Source organism: Acanthopagrus latus, chromosome 6 (assembly GCF_904848185.1).
Source record: "Acanthopagrus latus isolate v.2019 chromosome 6, fAcaLat1.1, whole genome shotgun sequence".
In the NCBI taxonomy this organism is placed as follows: Eukaryota; Metazoa; Chordata; class Actinopteri; order Spariformes; family Sparidae; genus Acanthopagrus; species Acanthopagrus latus.
In genome coordinates, this window is record NC_051044.1 from 10,882,016 (window position 1) to 10,905,461 (window position 23,446).

General features: G+C 42.0%; 1 protein-coding gene across 6 annotated transcripts in view; it reads left to right on the top strand.

The window, feature by feature from the left end:
- Window positions 1-921: 921 nt before the first annotated feature.
- LOC119021752 (potassium voltage-gated channel subfamily D member 3-like) overlaps window positions 922-23,446 on the top strand; it is a 90,918-nt gene continuing 68,393 nt past the window's right edge. For all 6 annotated transcript variants that reach the window (XR_005075733.1, XR_005075732.1, XM_037102237.1 and 3 more), the window contains exons 1-2: window positions 922-3,433; window positions 4,591-5,751. Coding sequence is in view for 4 of the 6 variants with exons in the window: in XM_037102237.1 (XP_036958132.1) it covers window positions 4,649-5,751 (1,103 nt within the window). In the remaining 2 variants the exon portion in view is untranslated. The remainder of the gene's footprint in view (window positions 3,434-4,590; window positions 5,752-23,446) is intronic.

Here is a 23,446-nt window from a genome sequence, read left to right on the forward strand (position 1 = left end):
CTTGCTGCTACAGGTCGATCAGCTGTATTGTTCAAGAGTTGTATACGCTTTATAATTTTTTGACCTCATGCTCACGCAGCTCAGTCGCTGGGACAAGATGTTGACAGTTAACGTCCCGCAAACCACTGATGCGTTCATGTTTGTAGGTGTTGTTGGCAACATACAATATTAACATTTCTACAAAATGTGTCATATTATGTTGACGGTAATTGTTTCTTACCTGACATGATTGGAGGTGGAGCTCCAGGGGAGAGGGCAGACTGGAAAACCTTGAGACATCTCTTCGTGTGAAAACATGATTTCTTTTTCCTAACCAAGTGTTTTTGTGCATAAAGCTCCTCACCTCACATTTAAAAATGAACCTAAAGAAATGTTTTGACATATCCCTGGAAATTGTTGTGTGGGTGCGTAGTTCATTAATTTCACAAGAGTACATTGAAACTGAGTTTTATTCATGACTTCCGAGATGAGCGGTGTCGTGCTATTTTCAAAAACATACTCAGCTATTACTGTTTTTTCATGAAGGCCTACTGTTAATTGCATATGCTGAGTCCAAGTGGAGTCTTATAGTCTTTACGTTGTCTTTATGAACCCCCCGTGTTGTATGCACACGAATTACTGATAGCCGATTGCACCGACACTGATGTGTGTATAACCTGCCTTCTCCTTCTTCAATCTGCTTTTAAGACCATAATCATTTCTGTTATATTCTTGTCGCTTATCCCTGAATCAATGTTTTAAATCAAATTACTGCACGTCAATCCTCGGACCCGACAGTAATACGATGACCTGAATGTGAGAGCATATTCTCCTCTGGATATTATTTTTTAAAAGTGAGGGTTGTATTAAATGATGAAGACATCTAGGGTTTCCACAGTAGCGGTAGTGATGTTGGTTTTTTTTTTTTTTTAATAGAACGAGCATCGACCCCCGCACTGCAGAGCGAGCCTGTTACATTAAGCAAGTGTTGTGCTGGACTGAATCCAAACTCCATCCACAGAAAAACAGTTGAACAGGTCGACAGCTTCAAGTACCTAATCAGCTCTGACCGACACGCCATCGCTGTCCATTAACAGATCCAGCGCGGACTCCGTGTTGTGAGGAAAGTCTTGACACTTTTTCCTGTTGTTTCTCCACAAAAGCATAATCCTGTGGCACCGCTCACCCTGCCTCTTCGTCATGGTGACGGTCATTATCCTCCATGCAGCTCACCTCTCAGACATGCACATCGGAGTCATCGCATGCAGAGCACCAATCAGAGCAAATGACACTGATCACCCACTCAATCCACACTTTACACTACCCCCGACTGGCCTTAGGTACATGAGTCTAAACTGGAGTGGCCACTTTTTCCCTTCTGTCATTGCAACCCTGAAAGATGTCTCGCGGAATTCTGCATAGACAATAGGTTTTTTTTGTATATGCACAGCATGTGACGTGTGTGTTGTTAACGGCATAACACAGTGTTCAGGCATACAAAGATTACATTCCTGAAACCTGTGTTCCACTGTCGTTTTGCCTTTTTTGAATGGAAACAGAACCGATCTAGTTAATTTTGGTATATCAGTGCCCATATTCATCAACTCTAATTTGACAAGGAACCTTGCCAAGAATGCTGAAATTACAACTGGTTTGCATCATTAGCATGACATTACAAGTCGTTTGTGGATGTCAGCCACAGCTGTCGGGGTCAGTCTGTAAATTATTGAGGGTGTATCGTGTTTTCAGTACTTACTGCAGCAGGACAACCGACACTACAATTACAACTGCTTCATACTGCAGGAGCAGAATTGCAGCACAGAGTAACAAGAGTCAAATTGTGAAGGCACTTTAAGATGGAGTAATCACAGCCTGACATGAGCTTGCTCGACAACTGAAAATGGTTGCATGGAATTAAATCTACTGTGAGGGCAGTTACATGGAGCCCCAGCATCGCCAGAGAGCTGCGGGTTCGCAGGCAAACATGAAAGTGAGTAATTTGTTGCTCAGTGCTTTGCTGTGAAGGTGCTAGCTGCTGCTAATTTGCTGGTGGAGTTACAGGCATGAAGGCTGGGACCACAGTTCGACACTGTGTTTCATCAACCCACTGGATATTTTAAGGAGATGGTTTCTGACCATGGTTGTAGCAACAACAACTGTACAGTTTTGGCAGGAAGTCTTCCCACTACGCTTGTGGCAACAAAGCCGGATGTTTTTAACCAGACCTTGGGACACCTCCAGCTGTGTTTGCGGTGACAAAAGCAGTTAACTGAAGCTAAAGTAAACATGATCTTTTTCAGCACTGTGTTTTGACAACAACATATGTTAGATATTTGAACATAAAGATATTTAAATGAAAGTCAGTTTGCAGAAACATATATTTCCAGCGTTTATTCTGCCGTTTGGGTTGCTAAACCAAAAATAGTCCTAAAAATAACCTTTTTTTGGGTGAAAATGTGAGGTTGTCTTACAACCAATGTATTTTTTTATTCTGAATATTTCAGTATACTAACCTTGTAAGAAAATGTACATGTTGCACATAGAAGAATGGGGGGATAATATGGGGGCCAGCAGCATTTTTTTTTTCACCCCAGGCCCCTCAAGAAGCTTAACATGATCATGTTAAAACCAATCTAGAAACTGCATACATACATTCATTTTGGTATTTGGGTCTCTTAACCTTTTTAAATAAGGTAATTTTGTAGGGATCATTATGGTTATATTAAAACCATATTGTGTTTTGTTAGCATACACGTTAGGACATTCATTCATCAGCCTTCTGGTACTTAACTCATTATAATATCCAAGTAGTCATCGGAGCGGACTTCACTGTACTATGAGTATATGCCTCCCTTCCACTACCATAAAGTGGTATTGCGCTTTTTGGCTTAAGAGAGCAACACAGCAGCACAGTATTGACTGTAGTCACAGTGTCAGGGTGGGTCTGTCACATATGATGGTGATGCGAGGCAGAGGGAAGGAGGGCTGATGACAGAGCTGGCACGGTGAGAGAGACACGCATTGTACTTTGCGCTGGAGAAAAAGAAGGCGCGCTGCGCCTCTCCATCACATTCCACTTTCCAAACACCGACGAGGGGAAAGAGAAGGGAGCCAGGATGTAAAAAGAAAAAAAAACTGTCAAGAGAACGTCTACAACAGACCAGCTTCTTCTTCTTCTTTCTTTCTTTCTTTCTTCTTCTTGAGTCTCTGTGTGGTTCCACAGACGAGCTCCATACCGCTCCACCAGCCGCGTGCTGTGCGCTCTGCTCGGTGCGGGAGTCCGTCGACCGACCACGGGGAGGAGGAAGAGGAGAGGTGCCGCTCGCTGCTTCCTCCCGCTTGATGGATCCGAGCCCTGCTGGTCTCACTTGTGTGTGAGGACTCCGTCTCTGCAGAAAAGTCCTCTCCTGTTTTTGGAAGAGTTGGGATTGTGTCCCCTCCTCCAGTTTTATCGGTGAGTGTTTGTTTTTACTACATGATGTTTATTCTCTCCGGTTCTGTCTGATGGGATGAGAGCATATGTTTGGTGAGCATTTCGCATTAGTCAGCCACATGCATGAAAATAAAATAAAATAAAATAAAATAATAATAATAATAATAATAATAATAATAATAATAATAATAATAATAATAATGTTCCGTGTTCAAAATGTGTGTTGAGTCACCTTTACAGAATAAAGTATGTTTGAGGAAAAAAAAAATGCAGATCACTTCTATAAATGAACTGACCAGGTGAGAAAGGCAATTTCTGAAACAATTTCAGGTCGTTAATGTTTTCAATTTGAAATGAAACCACCGTTAAATTGTGTAGTAAAGCATGTGATGTGGTGAATCTGGAGCAGCTGCCTCCTTATTTCCATTCAACAGGTCTGTGTCAGCGCTGACAGTCAGGGCTTAATGAAGCTGCTCGGGACAGATTGCTTTGTGGTTCTCTTTGTGTCCTGACTAATGTTGCTGCTGCTGTCAGTTCAACCAGCTAACTGCCTGTTGCGTTCACTGTGCATTTAATCCTCAGTAAATGTGGATTTATGTACCAATAAGTGATGTAGTTTGGTTCACAAGCGCACCTCAATGCCAGCCAGCCATGGTGTGCATAGTGCTGTGGGCTTTAGGTGTCAGTAGAAATCATGGATGATACTATAAACTTTACTAGAAGGTTTGTGTGTGAGTTTGATATAAATCAATCTTTTTACATGTAGCAGATGCTTTTGTCCAAAGCGACTTTCAGTTATTCATACATACATACACTGATGCCGTTGGCTGCTATGCAAGGTGCCGACTGACACATCAGGAGCCGTTTTTAGGGTTCAGTATCTTGCCCAAGGACACTTTGACATGCAGACCAGGGGAATCAAACCAGTGACCTTATGATAACAAGACGTTGGCTCTACCCTTGAGCCACAACCACCAGTAAGCGTTTTCCTCAGAATTGGATGGTATTTCGGGCAGATCCTGATGGGCAGCGTGACTGGAAGTTAAATAGAGATGAAAACTCATTTGAGACTCCAAATGTCACAAGCTTCATGCTGCTTTGATTCCAACGCTGATGTTTTGGTTGATCATTTGGTTTGCTGTCATTTTCAGCTGTGTTCCCTCTGTTTAATCCCTCAGATGCCATTAAGGCGACTCTGAAGGTGAGGAGGACTGATTTAAAGACTGCATCTTCACAATGGCTTCAGGAGTAGCAGCATGGCTCCCTTTTGCCCGGGCAGCAGCCATTGGCTGGATGCCTGTCGCCAACTGCCCCATGCCCATTGCACCAAGAGACAACAGCAAGAGACAGGACGAGCTGATCATCCTCAATGTCAGTGGCCGTCGTTTTCAGACCTGGAGGACCACTCTGGATCGCTACCCTGACACCCTGCTGGGCAGCTCCGAAAAAGACTTCTTTTACAACGAGGAAAGCAAGGAGTACTTCTTTGACCGGGACCCTGACGCCTTCAGGAGCATCCTCAACTTCTACCGAACGGGGAAGCTCCACTACCCCCGCCACGAGTGCATCTCCGCCTACGACGAGGAGTTGACCTTCTTCGGCATCATCCCCGAGATCATCGGCGACTGCTGCTACGAAGAGTACAAGGACAGAAAGAGGGAGAACTTGGAGCGGCTGCAGGATGACCAGGAGGAGAACAAGGACCAGAAAATGCCCAACATGAACTTCAGGGAGACCATGTGGCGGGCCTTCGAGAACCCCCACACCTCCACCATGGCCCTGGTCTTCTACTACGTCACAGGATTCTTCATTGCCATCTCAGTCATCACCAATGTGGTGGAGACGGTGCCCTGCGGATCCACCGCCAACCAGAAAGACATGCCGTGCGGTGAACGCTACACAGTGGCATTCTTCTGCATGGACACCGCCTGCGTCATGATATTCACAGTGGAGTACCTGTTGCGCCTGTTCGCCGCGCCCAGCCGCTACCGTTTCATGCGCTCAGTGATGAGCATCATCGACGTGGTGGCCATCTTGCCGTACTACATCGGCCTGGTGATGACCAACAACGAGGACGTGAGTGGCGCCTTCGTGACGCTGCGCGTGTTTCGAGTGTTTCGCATCTTCAAGTTCTCCCGCCACTCGCAGGGCCTGCGGATCCTGGGTTATACACTCAAGAGCTGCGCCTCAGAGCTGGGCTTCCTCCTCTTTTCGCTCACCATGGCCATCATCATCTTCGCCACGGTCATGTTCTACGCCGAGAAGGGCTCCAGCTCCAGCAAGTTCACCAGCATCCCAGCTTCCTTCTGGTACACTATTGTCACCATGACAACGCTGGGGTAAGTTATAGACGTGTGCACACCCACGTATGTATGGGCATCCTTTACGTTGTTGCCTGCTGTACTGTATTTAAAGCAGTTAAACAGTTGTTGACGATTTTAATGAATGCACAATTTTTAAAAATTTTTTTTTTGGTGGGTCTTTTTAATAAATTGAATAATTAATGAAAAGCACTTTGAATTTCAAATGAGCATTAAAACAGCCTGCCCCCATTCTTCAGTATGCTGAGGCGTATTTGAGGCTGCCAGTGTGAGTAAGGGCGGGCGGCGTAGCATTTATCTACCAGCAGAAACACACTCGTGACATTTTGTTTGCCTCACTTAGGGCAGCGCAGATAAAGAGACAGTGGGTGAAAACACACATCTGCTGTATTGAAAAGATGCCCCGATGTTGCACAGGTTGGACTCGACTGCTGCTCTCTCGCTTTCGAAAATAAAACAATTCCCTTTTCCAATCTTAGCCTTCTCAGAAAATGATGCACAACCTGCAGCTTGACCCAACATGTAGTGCTGGACCGAGCCACTATGATTAAAATGATACTGATGTTGGAAACGGTTATGATTAATCAGCCTAGTCATAACTGTCCAATAAAATAATACATCTTGATCATTTTTCCACCTCTGCAACCTTGTGATATTTCAGATGTCACGACTCCCTGCCGCCCGTTTTTAAGGAGCCGTGTTTCAGTTTGATTTCGTTTGGCTGAGGCAAAAAGATTCCCTGCACACACACTTCCTGCACTTCTTTTCTCCCATATTGAAACCACACCAGAAGCAGCGTATTGATGGCCAAAGTGTTCAGTATAAAAACGCCTTGTGAGGAATTCATTTAACAGCATTACAAAGTCAGATCCCTCTACTGTGTGCCCGGAGGCGAGGCATCCCATGAGAGATCCTCTGTCACCTTTATTATGATTCCACTCTGCTCTTAATCTTCCACACGAGCTCGCCGAGATTCAGGGCCGTGAATGGCAGGGTGAACTTGAAAAGTGTTCCTGGAGTTTGGCTGAGTGAAGTGCTCTATTATGAGGGAACAGTGGAAGAATAGTTATGAGTTTCTTAAAAAAAAAAAAATCTTTTTCTCTGCCCTGCTCTCTTTGTAGATAATGCCGCATATGCAAATGCAAAACTGGCAAAATCTTTTTTTTTTTTTTTTTTCAGTGTTTTCATTAATTCAAATGAGTAACAGGGATCCATATCTGAGTACAAACGACTGTCAGTGTGATCAAACAGGAGAGAAATTAAAGGATGGGTACACATTTCTAGTCTAACCCAAATGCTCGTATGCACATTAAAGGCCCTGGTCCTGATAAGTATATGTTTTCCATATAAGACAATTTAAATCCACAGTTCAGCTGAAATCAGAGGCTTCAGCAGTCTGAGTTAGATACAATAAGTTGATTTCCTCTAAAGTTACAGTTAAGGACTGTAACCAACGATTGTTTACTTTTTCAAGGGAATCTGTTAACCGGTGTCATGATTAAATAAGAGGTTCAAAGTCATTAATTTGTCATTACGCAGCACAGGGTTTCACGAAAAAAATGAAAGTTTGTAAACTGACACATCACACATGTCACATGTCACAGATTGAAATTAGGGAAACCATCAATCATGACTGTGTGTGAGAACCAAGCATCGATGATATAAACACAGAGTCCACCTCGCCCCGTACCACTGTAGTCCTGCTCTCTGTCGGGATCACGGTCCCCCCTGTCGGGTGCAACAACTTGGGGCAAGATGTTCTTTGTGTCCCATCCCAGCAGCCTTAAAGTGCAACTCTCGCCAAAATGCATCCTTGAGTCTTTTTGTGAATGTACCCGCGTCAAACACTTAAACATTTAAAAGCATAATTATGACGAAACCGCCACTTTTGAGATTGACTGTATTTTCGTTTTTGGGTCAAAATCATATTCAGTGAAGTTCTAGGTGCATTTTTATGTTGGCATCAAAATTGCTATATTTAAACAACACTAAAAAGATCGACACAACATGAAACTGCTCGTTGTATCACCAGGGTCTCTACACATGAACACGAGCATTGAGAATATTGTGTACACAGAGTTTACTAAAAAGAAGGTACTCAATACTCAATACCAAGTTCAGTATCATAAAGAAAAACAGACCCCGTTGACATTCAACCATTCACAAAACCACGTTCCAATCTGCTCAACAGGAGCAATTTGAGGTTCAGTATCTTCCTCAAGGATACTCAGGCATGCAGCCGTATGATCTGCAGATCAAACCACTCGTCTTCTGATCAGCGGACAACACGCTCTACCTCCTGAGCCACACGAGTAGAAACATTTCTCGTAATCACGCACACAGACATCCACCATTATAACAGTGGGTTTGAATTGCCGACTTTAAAACAGACTTGAAAATGGGAAGCTGTAATTTAACGATTTATGAGCACATATATTGCCCAAAAAATGTTAAAGCCCCTGTCGGTCATATAGAAGGTTTTTTGAGTCTCTTTCTCAGCTTGTTAGACACTGACGCTTTCGGACTGGAAGTCAGGCCAATCTCCAATCCGAAAGCGTCAGTGTTTGAAACCCAAACTGTCGGTTGATTTTTGAGTCTCATTCCCAATTCGTCAGATATTAACAGGAGGTTTAAAATGTGGATATTTTGTACAGATATGCCTCTCAGAATCAGACCAAAGACTGAGAGCCTTGAAACCTGCTCATATCATGCCAGAAGTCTTCTGTTTTCTGCAGTGTTTATTGCTGCGCCTGATCGGCTCAGGAACTAATCATGCTTGACAGCCGAAGTGTTGGTTGCACCTCATTTGACCCTTAGAAAGATACCTAATGACGCGACCTTGTGGCTTATTGATGAGCAAGGATGTTCAGTTTCCCTGGTGAGGAGTGTTGATCCTACTGGCGGACGTGAATCCTTCTATCCTTCAGAATGATGAACTGTGGGAAAACATCGACCTCAGATTACAATGTCAATGTGTCAATGTTTTGCCTGTTGACAAATAGGAAAATGGAAACTAAATGAAAAGTCGAGTCATGGATCCCCCGACATTAGTCTCTCTACCCAGTGAGGGCTGAAAAGGATGCCTGACCTTACCTGTGCCACAATGTTTCTGTTTGTATATTTAAATATATATATGTATGCATATATGTATGCGCGTGCGTGCGCACGTGTGTGTGTGTGTGTGTGTGTGCGCGTGTGTTATTAGTATTATACGAGGGCCTTTTTTACCACACGTTAAAAAGGATAGAAATGCCAAGGTGAAAGCATTATGTAAATTGTGAACCCTGAACAATGAGCTTGAGTGTGGAGCCATTATGTCCGACACACAATAGGAAGCGGCACCGAGAGTCTATCTACAGCTCTGACAATAGTGAGCCTCATCCCCAACCAAGGACGCTCTTCTCTGCAATCAGGGAAAACTGTCGCGTGGTGCATGTTCAAGGCCCGTGTCATGTGAATGTTTAGCTGTGCAGCCAAAAAAAAATTGCATGTATTTCGGCTCAGAGAGCTAAAAACCAAATCAAAGAGAGTGCATAGTGTAGGTTCAGGCTTTCCTGCGCTCTTCTCAGACAAACATTTTTTCAAACCATATTTGACTTAAGGGTCCCAGAGAATCAATGAGATGAAGAAAGAAAAGCCAGATTTGTCCACAAAATTATTATTTTAGGATTTGAGCAACACAGAAAATTCAACAAGGATATTTTGACATCAACAGTGTTTTAAAATAAGTGGGTGTTGTTTGTTTTTTTTTTTAACTGCTTGAAGACTTTGTTTTCCGAATATGATCTGCACCGTATTCCGCTGTTTGTGTCACCGCACGCTGTAACTTTCTTTGATGAAAACAACCAAAACATGAACTCGTCCCCACACAAACTTAGATTGAATATGTTTTTTTTTTTTTTTTTAAAAAAAGACTAAAAATTACAAACAGGTATTATACAGTCTTTGTTCTGCAGAACTCTCAACCCACACAAACAAAACAAAGTAAGTAGGTGAGAATAAAATATGTTCAGACACTGTTGCCAGAACAGTATGTGCACCCCCGACCTCCTACAGGTTCTATAATGTGCAGTAAGAGGGGATAATCTGTGCGTAATTAGAGCTGGAAGTGAATAGCCAGCCGGCAGCCTTTCATGCGGCTTGGTGTTCCCTCCTGCCCGTCGCCTGTCGATCGCTTCACCTGCTGAACGCACATACGCTCAGGTGATGAGGTCACAGATAACCCATCTGTCAATGCACATAAAAAGCCACGGGGGGACGAACGTCAAAACTACAATTGATGGAGTGAAGCAAATAACAAAGACTTTTTTCTACACTCTTGAGCTTTTTCTGGTCATTTTCTCAAAGTGGTCTCTTTGAATCAAGAGGGCCAATGCATGATTGTGTGTGTGTGTGAGTGTGTGTGTGTACTGATAATTGGAAAAAGGCTGAAGATCGGCCTCGAAATTCAGCCAGGCACATCCAAATTAATTGCATTAGAAAAGGTTTTCTTCTATTGAGACTTCATCTCCTCAGCTCAGTGAAACAAACCATCCCCGCCGAATGAGTGTGTGGTCCATAATTTACGTCCAAACGTTGCCTCCGGCAGAAATGCACAGATTCACAAACAAAACGACGCACACATTAACTCTGGGTGAACACATTTGCAAAGCCTCAGAATGGAGGATTTAAATCAGACAAGAAAAATGTAAACAGATTGTGAAAAGTTCTGCCGCTGACAGCTGACTGTCAAGCCTGTCAGCGTTTTGATTAGATGAATATATATTCCCAAAGAGCACATATACATTCACACGGTGATTCATTTGCACAGACACACACACACACACACAGTTATTGCCTTTGATCTTGTCTCGCCTTTATGACCTGCCTCGATGCGTCCTCTCCGTGTCTGCGTGAGCCCAGACAGCGCAGCGCAGCAGTTCTTGGTAATGGGCTGGAGCTGAGTGAGACGAGGGGGAAAAGGGACTGACTGGCTGTATAATCAGCCTCTTTCACTGTCCAGGAACAGGGGGTGTTAAATCAACCTCAGGTGGCTGGTAAAAGGATCTGGATTGAATCTCAGCGAGGTCCGCTCCCTGCGGCGCTCGTCGCTGCTGGAGCCGGCCCGGATACACGGTCATTGGCATCACTGGGACACGATCCAAAAGATTGATGAGGAAGGAGAAAGCCCTCTCTCTCTCTCTCTCTCTCCCCTTCGCTCTCTCTCCTCCTCTTCCTCCTACTCTCTTTCTCTCCCTAACTTATCTTTCTCTCCCTCTTCCTCCCCTCATCCCCCCCCCATGAGTCTCCCAGGGGAACAGCTATTTTGAGAACACAGGCTCTGTGTGTGAAAGGGAGTTATCTGTTTCAACCATAATCTGATACACGATACAGGCACAATGGATGAGAGCAGCCGTTTTTACCTGCGTGACAGGTGCGCTGGAAGCAAAGGTTTTGCTGGCGCGCCTCCGACTCCCCCAAGTCTCCCACGCCTCTGAAAAACATTATTAACCCAATAATGAGAGAAATATTAATGAGGTGTGCATTGGAATCTGACTCTGGTGTTATAATTAGAGTGATTCTCCCAGTTGTAGAGTCCTGGTCCTGGACGGAGGCTTGTTCCGTAGCAGAAAGTGAGAGAAAATGTTGTTATGCATGTAGGTCATGTTCCCATCTCTGCCTTAATCAGTGGCTATATATAATCTGCTTCTTTCTTCAGAGAGACTTTTAGCTCGCTCCCCTCTGCGTTCTCTGCTCGACATCTCTATTAGACGATGTGGACGGGCCTAGGGGCCAGAGGCAGGAACAGAGAGGTCACATGAGTTGCGGTTTCGAGTTTGCATGAACTCTGAAGGGCCGGTCAAAAGGAGAAATAAGTGTCAGGGAAAGGCCGAGCAAAACTTACTTTCTCTGACTGTTGCTTAAGTTTTGTTATGGTGTCCACATTAATGAACTACACTGTCGTACGCAGACACGTGATGCAACCAATGAACATTTTCATCATCGATTAATGTAGCGACAAATTTTTCAGTGACTTTCAGCGTGTTGACTTTGAGTGTCTTAATTGCATTAAAAGTTTCACACACTGAGTCGAAAAGTCAGTGTTTTGTGCCCGAGTGTTGTTCGACAGGGATAAAGCAGGAAGTAGTGTAGTTTTGTTGTCATTTCTTGTGAGTTTTTGGAGACACTTTGCAAAAATTACGAGGAAGCATCATGTGATAAAGCCAGACTCGTTGACTAAGCAGACCCTCGCCCAAGTTTGTCTTGAAGTAATGCGGCTCTTTAATCATTTTGTCGATTATTCATCAATGCGCCACATAAAAATGAAGAAATGGCCTTGAGCTTAGGGTGACATCACCATGTTTCTTCCACAGGGACAGCTGTGGCCCAGTTGCCAGAATAAAATGTAGGAAATTAACGTTGACAGCACTGATACGTTCACATTTGTACCATAAGTCCTACTTAAATATCCACATTTCTACAAAAGGTGCAGTATCACATTCACATTAAATGTTTATGACCTGACTTTTAATGAGGAGGTGCAGGGGCTGGAGGTGGACCTGTCTTTCAACATTTGACACCAGGGTATTGGGTATTTTAACTAGACCTCATGACAATTTCCAGTGGTGTTTGCAACAACCAAAGCAGGTATTTTAAGCCAAATTTTTTTTTTTTTTTTTCATAACTAAACCCAACCAGGCCGTGAGAACAGCGTTGTCATAACATTAAACTGAAAATCAAATGTCAAGAGGCAACTGGAAGCAAGGTGAAGGTTTAAAATACAGTTCGCAGAAACTATACTGTATATAACTGTATACTGCCAGCATTTATTCATGCGATTGCGTTGGTGTTGTAGTTGTTGATCTGTATACATCCTTGCGAATGCAACATCTCAGGGAGGGAATTTCTGCAAATTTGACGCACTGTGAATATCCATTTGGACTCAAGGACGAACTGGATTTTGGTGGACAAAGGTCAAAATCACTGTGACCCCGCGCCTGTCTCTCTCTTGTGAATGCCTTGAGGGCATTTCAATAAAACCTGATTAGGCCTACACAGTGTCATTGTGCAATAACAGGAATGATGTGACTTACTCCAGCAAATATTGAAGTCATCAGTACTCGCTCCTCTCTCCTTCCTCAGCCATCATGCTAACCTCCCTTGCAGTCTAGGGTAGCTGACGGCTAGCTGGGGCTTCATCTAATAGGCCAGATGTTGTGAAAGCATGTCTCATGTATCCAGGGCTCCATCTGATAGGTCAAATGTTCACATTCTCAGTGTGAATGCAATAATAATAAATAATAACTTATATCTTATTTGTTGCATTTCAGGAAGTTTTTTTTTGCAATGTGTTCATTCTGCATGGTCAAATCATGATGAAGAAGTTATATATCTGTCAGCATTAATCTGCAACTTGACTGGTTCGCGGACGCATACAACTGCTTGGCTGTGTTTGTAGTTTGTTCAAAGACAGTCCTAAAAACAAAGGTATCTAGTATGAAACACCAAAAGCAGCAGGCTTTTTCTATTTGACAAGCTGGAACCAGCTCACGTTTGGCCTCAGGCTTGAGTGATACATTGATGATTAGAGTCACCGCTGTGTCATATTCTGTCAGTTGACAAAACATTTGTCTTCTTTGTTTTCATGAACACTGCTGTCATTTGGTTTGAGCTTCTGTAAACAGCCGTCTTTCAACAACCGATAAGCTTCCTCGTGAATGTTTTAGAAGATTTCAGAAAGGTTAATTGTCGAACGCGACCACTGTTGTTGAGAGTTTTTGTGACAGTAAAGACAGGAATAATAACGTCAGGCCTGGTTAAGATGAAAGATTTTCTTAGCTGTTCTCAGCTCGGCACCCTGCTTTATGTAAAGAGACTAATTAACACTGGGTCGAACAAAGTGTCTCATGTTGGGAGTCATCAATAGTCCGTTTGAGCGCTTTAGATTTTACGGCACACGTCCTATGTAAAGCACCTTTTTTCAGTCTCATTGAGTGAGATTGTTGTGTAGGTTTTAGCCTTTTGATTTATGTCTTACTAATTGTATAATGCACTTGTGTTTGTATGCTGGATGTTTTGCAGGAGTTTGGACGGCCAATTAATTCTGCAGCGACATACATTGTTCTGTTAATAATTCAGCATCTTTGGGGCCGTGCTCACAAACGGAACTGGGATGTGGAGCTGCGTAGATTGCGGGAATGTTCTTTCACAAAAATCATCAGAGGTTACGCATTGTGGTGCTTTTCAATGGCAGCCTGCTTTCAGATACAATTAATGGGCTATTTTCCGGCTTTGCTGAACCCCTTGGGGTCAAAACGAGTGCAGCTCGTAGGAAATTAGAAATATTCCTGCCTTTATCGGGCCAGGATGCTCTTGGAGCCAATTTCCCAACACAAGGCTCTTTAATGGGAACCTTTCTAATGATAGCTGTGGAATTTAATTTAGCTCCAACACGGGTTCATTTAACACCTAAACTCATTTAAAAAGAATTAAACTTGCAAGGGATAGTGGTGCCGGGGAACCTTAACGACCTCTCCTCTTTTTCATCGTTTCTTCCTCTCTCTCTTGCTGGTGTGGTAACATGACACACACACACCACCGTTAACATATGCACATTTCAAATGAACTTTATGTTGCGGTTAAGTTATCAAACACCAATCTCCAATTTAGCAAAAGCAAAGACATTGGCTGATAAGGACTCAGTGCTGTTTCTTGCTGGAACACGAACGTCCATCACGTTTGCCCTCACTCGCCTGTCAAACCATCAAAACCCGTGCAAATCTGTGGAACGAAAAAGATCCCACCATACATGCTGGCCTCAGTTTAGCCTCTCAGGCATTGCAGCAAAATCCCCCTTAGAGAACCACAAAAGTGGTGTTATCCTCATTGCCATAAAGCAGTTTTTCTCAGGTCTGTCAGGGAGATGTTGACTTGGTACCACTCACACATTTCATTAAAGGAGTAAAAAAGCCCATTCCGACATGAAATCATATCTCAGAATGATCCTAGTATGGATCATTTTCTGTACAGTTTGTATACATATATATATACACACACACACACACACACACACGCATATATAAACCATACCATTATTTTCCATCAGAGATTTTCAGAGAGTTGAATAGTTCTGGAAACTCCCTCCTCCCACACCTCTCCAGCATCGGATTAGGGGATTTGTGTCCCAACCATTTCCTCAACATTTCACAACCGACAATCTGACAATCACACCCCCTTCAGTCCAGCTGAAAAGGCAGCTGTACAGAGGTGAAATATGAGCCGGTCTCTCAAGCTAGTATGTCTGTTTGCATGTACAGGATAGAGTGCAAATGCAGTGAGGCCGTTCGGATCAGGTATAAACCCCTCTGACCTTGATCAGACAAGCTACTTTTTAATCGTTATCCAGCCCGCAGCAGTAGCTTTGCACTGTTTTACAAAGCAATTTTAAATGCAACATTATGTTTTTATGGTGATGTGTTACGTTAGCTGTCTGTTTTCAGCACACACAGAGCAACATATATATATATATATATATATATATAACAGCCCAATATTCATTCTCCCTTTATCTCCATTTTGGTCTCCACCACCTCCCGAGGGAGATATCCGGCTTTTTAGCTGCTAAATACTCCGCTGTGTTCAATAGTCAATCATTAACAGTATCTGTATGATGTTAGGGGCTCAGCAGGAAAACATGCAGTGATTCTATCAGAGATTTTTTGCTAACAACAGCCGCCTGCTGTGACTGGAAACGATGCTGATGAAAAGAGCCCGACCGATACTCCATTTCTGGGGCAAATGGCGACACCGATATCAGGGGGTCCTCAGATGTTGTTGTTTAACACTTTTGACAAGGACTTCTAATGGAGGTAGGATATTTTACAGTTCATAAATAAGCTTTGTTGTCTAAAATGACCGCAGTACACTGAAGCTTCTCCGGGAATTACATAGTTATAAAATGTTATGACATGTGGTTTTAGCTGATAAAAGCAGTAAGTCTGAAATAAAGCAGTAAAGTTTTCAGCCATAAAACCAAAAAAACATCGTGAACATTACACAGACATGTAGATTATTGTCATTACACGAACATTAGTGCAGATTTGAAACTACTGTAGCATTTTGTATAAATCATTTAAATGAAATAAATGATTTAATGGATGCTTTTGCTACTGAACAGATTTTTCCAGTGGATCCTCTGTGAAGTTGTTTCCTCACAGTTTATGTGACCCCATAATAATTTTCATCACACTGTAATAACTTGGGAAGTTTTTAATTCACTTAGTTAAGTCTTTTATGTTCACAGTTATCTGAAATCAAGCAATCTTGGCACCACGGAGAAATGCTTTATCCATCTTCAGAGCAATCCGGCTTGAAAAGGACAAACTGTTTACTCTCGTTTCCTGCTGTCACTGGACTCCAATTTTTTTTTTCTTTCATCTCTTTTTGCCTTTTCTAGCCTCTAATTGTCCACGACTCTCCTTCTGCCAGCAAGGTATAATGATTGTTGTTTTTTTTATACTTGACTCTCGGTAAACACGGGCAGATTCACTCAGCGCAGCGCAGTATGTGCTGATGTCGTCTTCACATGACAGCTTTCTGACAGCGGTTCCTCTGCTTTGTAGCCTTAAAAGAGGAGCTTATAATACAAATTAACATGCGCCGACTTATGCAACCAAAACCAAGCAATTAAAAATACAAAACCTTGGATAAAGCTCCCAACAAAAAGGATGAATATGACAAATAAAACAGATAAGACATGTTGGCAATGAGACACAGAGCCGGAATTAATAAAACTTAATATGCATTTAAGTGTCTTTGGGGTTATTTCTCTGCAATCGCGCATTTTTATTTCTATTTTTTCAATTTAAGTGTAATTGTGTCTTATAAACAAAACTGGTGGCAAGAAAACTGGCAGCCTCCAAAATTTTCTGCGGCTGGGTCGGGTTTTAGTTTCATGTCAGCTTACTTGAAGACGGCGTTTTGCTGTAATCAAGAGCTGCGACCGGCTCTGATCTCTCTTCTTCCCTTCCATATCAAACACAGTGGGAGAGAGAGAGAGAGAGAGAGAGAGAGAGAGAGAGAGAGAGAGAGAGGCTGCCGCTCTGTGTTTTGGCAGCGGATGACAACAGAACATTTTACTTGAGGGGACCACAAATTGACACGTTTAACACCTTTAAACATGTCGCTTTTTAAAAATTGTCTTCGTTGTAACATAAAGGAATAACTGTTTAGTCGCCAGCTTTACAAACACCTGGAATATCCTCGAGTCTCATGTTTGATCTCGCCATTAGAGAGTCGTAGCAGGCTGCTGTGCCTCAAGGCAGTGGCATTGAGACTCAGATGTGTGTACTGTGTGTGTGTGTGTGTGTGTGTGTGTGTGTGTGTGTGTGTGTGTGTGTGTGTGTGTGTGTGTACTGTGCGTGTGTGTGTGTGTGTTTGTGTGTGAATACATTTTGGGACTAATTTCCGACTCAAGACCAGTTAATTGGGCATTGCCGGTGCAATTGGCGATAAATGTGATCCTGGAGATGCCGCTTGTCGTGGAAACTAGCACAGAAGTGATGATGAGTGTTTTGCCAGGTGTTACGTCTGTTCGACAGATTATTGTCAGTGCGATTGGCGTCACAACCGTGCCAGATACAGTCACAGAACTTTACAGGTGTGTAACTGAGCTCGAAATGAAGGGCTTGTTCTAAGATGGCTGTCGTCCAAGCAAGGGTGCCGGACCCTTGGGTGGAATGAAGTAGGAAAGGGCCCACCCACTTTGCATTTGTTTAAACTTGCAAATCACTCTAACCCAGTTTCAGTCGTCCCCATCCAGTCTAGTGAACAAGTCAACACGACAGCATCACATCCGTGCATGATGCAGTCAGGAAACTTTAAACATTGGTTGTTGTGATCAAAACAAATATATAAAGGACATGATTGAAGATGGCTGTGGTCTCCTGTAATAATGTAGACGACTGACTTGTAATGGGCCTTGTGGCTCGTGTGATTCCATTACAAGATAGTCTCTAGTCTTGTAAAAGAGAGGAAGACTTAATACCAAAAGCAAGAAATAGCATGAATTATCCAGTTCCTGGCGCTCGAGGTGGTTTGCAAAATTTAGATATCCTTTATTTTTACAGGCTACAAACATTACCAGTATGCCCCAAGGTGTAGCGGTGTTGTATATTTTATTCTAAGATGAATCAGAGTTAAGTTTATCAGATTCAATATGAAATATGAGCTCAAAACTAATCCCTGTTCAGTAAACAGAAGTGTATTGATGTAAACTGAATTTAAACAGAGTGTCATCGAATTGGAGATGCTTGCTTGCCCAAACTACAATTAAAAAAAATGAATATTTGCATGCAGTCGGGATCTAGTAAGTATAAGAGAGTTGGGGGAAAACCATCTTTGTTGGTGCCACCCAGTCCCAGGAATGTGTGGATGGGAGGGTTTGACTGAACGTGGCACGCTAAGGTCAACAAAGTGAGGAAAAAGTGAAGGGAGATGAAGTAAAATGCAGGTTGAGGGGAAGTCAGGGAGAACAAAAGCAAAGAAGATGATATGATATGATACAAAAATATCATGACAATGGAAGAAAATGGGGGCAGAGGAAACGCAGAACACAGAAAGGCAAGCACAGTTGTTGGAAGGAAGGTGAAAAAGAAAAAGGAAGTGAGCGTGGGCAGGTGTAAAAAGGAAAAAAAAAAGGAAGGAAGCCAGTGGAGGAAGAGGGATGGTGTGATGCTATCTGCTGCAGTTCCCAACATGCTATCTCAAGATGTTTGCATCGGGGCACAGAGGAGAACCTGGAATGACACGGCATGCTATGTACCCCCGAATGAGAGGGATATTTTTAGATCCTCGGCCCCTTATCTCACTGCACAGCTGGCTCAAGAGAAAGGTAAAGAAAACGTACTTATAACCTTCAATGAGCGGTGAGGGAGGGCACAGACGAGGAGACTGTTACAGTATCTGAAAAGACAGCCAAGGTTGATTGACCGCAAATGAAAACAAGGAACTTTTTGTCTAACAAATCCAACATGATACCAAATAATGATATCAAGGATCTTTGCCACCTGCCAGCACCGACATTTATGAACATTTATGAAGCACGATCCCAACGTGTTTAACATAAAAGTAAAAAAAAAAAAAGCATAAAATTGTGATGTGAGTTTATGTTTTCACTGCCTGCGTGTGAGTGTGTGTCATCTACCTCAGCCCGAGGTGCGTCCCTGACATCACTGTATAATACAAGCATGTTTATTTATGTTTTCCGTTGCAGTCTAAAATGCAGCTCTAGGATACAGTTTTCATGGCTCCCTGTTTCACATCACATTTAAATATCAATTTATATGCAGCCAGAGTTCGACAGATGTTAAAACATCTAAAGTGTAGGTCTTCTTTCATTAGTTTGAATCAAGTGTTATTTCCCCCTGCAATATCAGAGCTGAAAGTGATGATGTGGATGCGTTTCCGCGCAAACAGTCATGAAGCGAGAGATGAGATCCATTAAGCGAAATGAGCTTTCTGATTGGACGGCAGAGGCAATCAACGTTTGTGAGTTTGTTATTATAATAAAGGCAAGCAGGGCATCCGTATTCAAGAGGGGAGTTACATTAATACAAAGTCATCAACATCAGGGGAATGACATCTAACAGATTGTTATCACCGCAAATGGCTGCTCAAGTCAGTTACGCAGTCATAATTAGTGTTGATTATGCACTGGACTGGTGTCAGAAAAATTTGTCATACCTTCGTAATATCTTTTTACCTGTACCTGTTTGTAATTCTGCATGTGGTTTGATAAATGAGAAAAAAAAACGTCCAGCCGCGTACCAAACATTGCACTGTATCCATGTGAATTTCTATATGCATTACAGGAACACACCTCACAATTGAAGCATATCAAATGAATCATATAATTGAGGTGGTGTTGCAGGCTTGTTAAGAGAGTAATTTGAATATGAAACAGGCCTTTGAATTTTTAAAAAAAAAAAAAAAGAAAAAAAACGTCTTTTTATATTGTGTAATATGTTTGAATGTGCAACTTTTATGTTTGCTAAGGAGGTAATGTGTTTTGCTTTTGCAGCTACAGCAACAGTTTGCTGAAAAGGGTCAAAAGTCCATCAACAGTTGTTTTCAAGAACACATTCATTGTGAAACCACATTTTAGCTTCTGGCCTTTATCACTGCTGTTGGCTTTTTGACCTTTTAAGCTTAAATAGACGAGGAATAATTCATAGTCGAAACAGGAAACATGGTCGGGAAAAAGGGAAGAAGTGAAGAGCACAACACGACACATGAGGAGAGAGCTTCAAAATGAACAAGAAATAAAGAAACCAAAAACTCTAACCATGGCAACACATTATTTGCCAGTTAATGACTCATTTAAAATCTGGATTTTTGATGGTAAATGGGTAGAACATTTTTAATTTTAACAAGCAGTGCGCAACAATATCTGACCATAGGAATCTTAAAGTTGTGTGTCAATTGTATACAACTAGCTAGAATAGTGAACTAAAACTAGGTGTGAAAAATATGGATTTGAATAAAAGAGAAAACTAGACTTTAGAAAAAAAAAATGGTAATGTAACTAAAATTATATTGTGCAGTTAGAAAAAGTCACTATAATAACATAAAAATATACAGTCAGTGTCTTATGCCTTTTGATTTATGTCTTTAATGTCTTGGTTATTCAGACTGGGAAGTCTTCATCACTGTGTCAGTTGCGTTCACAGAGTGTTATGTTTGTATACTAATACAGATTATGAGTAGTAGTGCATTATACTACATTAAATTGAAATGAGCATACCCCTCTTTGGAAACTGTAAAATATCCCAAGGTAAACAGGTTGCAGGATGATGTTTGCCTTTAGTGCTGAAACATCACCGCTCTCGCCTAACGAAGTAAACATATTACATCACCTAATAGGCCTTGATTTAAAAGAAATCCAGTAAAATAATAATAAAAGAGGCAACCTGAGCCATCAAAACAAGCAGTTCGAGCCGAACTGTCCGAGGCACTGCTCTGATGTAACAGTGAACATCATTAACAAGCTTTTTGACACACAAGCTGGACTCGAGTACTGTCGCCATAAAAGGTATGCAGATTGACTGCCTGACCTGAATTCAAGGCTCGATGCCTCCAGCTGTGCTGGGTTAAAAAGAAAGAAAAAAACTGGAAGTGGAGCGAACAATGACGCTGCTTTTTCAACGGTTAAAAAAACCTGACAAGCGAGAAGGGACCAAAGAATTAAACAGATGCGTCTCCTGTCACTTGATGCAGCATTCAACGATTGCAGAACCTTAACCGTAATATTGAACCAGTGATTTAATTGAATTTACAACATGTTTGATGAAAGGAGATCATTTTTGGAGCGGTGCTAGTTTAGCAGTAATCTGCTTCGTTATTTGTTGAGTTTAGCTGAGTGTTTGGTCAAGGCTGCACGGGAACACTTTACAGACAGCGTTTCAACTGTTTTGGATTCCAGCGAAGCCTTCCATCTTAGTGTGTGTGTGTGTGTGTTTGCAGATTTAGAAATGTTTTTTTGTGCTGCATTGCTTTCATGCTACAAAGCTTGCATGGACTCAATGTAGTAACCAAAACACAGACAGTATTTAAAAAACTTTTTTTAAATGTCATCCTGTCTGTTAAAAAAGTTTTAAACGACTCAAAAAAAAAAAAAAATCAGAATATTGATTTGATTCTTAAAACACCATCTGCTTTGCAAAAAACATGATTTTTATTCAATTACTTTCTTGCGTGATCGGCGGATCATTTGCATGTTTTTCTTGTTTTTTTTCTTCCCGTCACTGGAAACATGTTGTGTTGGTGTCTGTAAGAGCAGCTGTATCATTAAAAGAACCCTGCAAACCTTTAAAGCAGCATCATGTAGAAACTGTCGTAAATGCAAATCCCAGGCCTGTAACAGCTTTTCCGACATAATGTAGGTGCTAACTACTAACAAAACTCATCACGTCTGTTGCAGAGACACCATTCACCTTAATATTTTAACCCAAAACGTGATGTTTTCCAAACACTAACTGAGTGGCGTTGGTGCCTAAGCCTAACCAGATCATACTGTCAGCACAGAGCTGTCACAAGATAAAGTGAAAATTTAACATAAAGACAATTCAATAAATCCACGGTTTGCAGAGACGTACATTACCATCATTTATGCTTGTAGTAGAGAATGAATTAGTATTATCAGTCTGGGCTGCCGTCATTCGCTGACAATGTGAACGCTGCTGCCAAAGTGTTTGTTTTTTCAGTGGGAATATGCCCCAGCAGTAACACAATTCAGAGCAAAAAAATAAACAACCACAAGCCTTCCAGTCTCCTCTCTGACAGATTCAAGGCCTCCACGAAAGTCTTCATTCAGAATCGTTAACCTCTTTCAAACAGGCTCGCTGCTCAGTTCTCGACTACGTCAGCGCGACGCGTCTCTCTTGAAGTGAATCAGCAGCTCTGGATGCCAATTATGTCGACATCTTCGAGGCTGCGATGACCTCTCGGTTGTCCTCGCAGAATAAGAAAAGCCTCTCGCAGGCTTGTTATCCTGGCACGGGCGCAGTTACTTTCTTCCAAACTCCTTTTTTTTTTTTTTTTAGATCAGGTGCGGCAAAGCCGAGTGCTCAGCCATTATTACTGAATAGAAAAAGCAGCAAGAAGAGCCGTCGCTTTAGATGTATGGTTCAGTTGAGCCACTGTTAGACTTAAAGTCTGCATTACTTTTGACATTTATCTGCCACAGAGATGGACGCTCCCTGATGTCTGCAGAATAAAAAGCAATAAGAAACAATATTAATCATAATCTTTACTTATTGTCACATAATCTGACACTGCTGTCATTTGGCATACTGTCTATTATATGAGATTTAAGTTCTTACCCCAGAGTTTAATCTTTGTCACTTTATCAATGTCTCCATGCAGCCATACATTTCTGGGAGTTTTCAAAGAAGGTATTCATTACTGTACACAGATTTACACTAGCATTCAAACACCCATATTCCCTGACTCTCAACTTCTGGAAGTCTCCTTTAATGGATGTCCAATCATTTTGCCGGAATGTTTATGGATCCGTTCTGCTGTTGATGAAGCTTTTTACAGTTTTTTGCTGTATTTAGAAGCACTGTCTTCATTTTAGCTCGATGGTTAATTCATAGATGAGCTGAAAATCAGTAATCAAAACCCCTGTCCTCAGAGTCGTAGATGAAAACCCTCCTGTCACAGATGCTCAATGGACCTTTTAACCGCTTGTTTATTTAGAAGACGGCGGCTCACACAACATCATTATTTCAGACGTAGACCTACGTCATTTTTATCACATTTTTCATTATCCTGTCCAGATACTGCATGTTGATTAATGGAGCTATTAATCTCTTTCCAGTGTGTTGTAGAGATTGATTATATTTAAGTGCAGTGTCAGTTACTTATTGGCAAAGCTGCTTATAATTGGGGCCCATGAGACGCAGTGTGATTACAGCTAAATGTAACATATTAAATCTGAGGCAACATGACTCATGTTAAGCTCTAATCAGATGCAACATGATCAATTAAATTGCGCATTCATAACTCAAGGATTTATTTTTTTACATTGATTCCTTCGCTTTACCTTATTAATAGATAATACAATCGGGCCGACTGTCATGCCTGAGGATGTTTGCAGATGATGTGTTGACTCTACTTTTGTTTTCCCCTCATACAGTCGATCCATACCGTTGTCTAATTGACTGTATTTTGA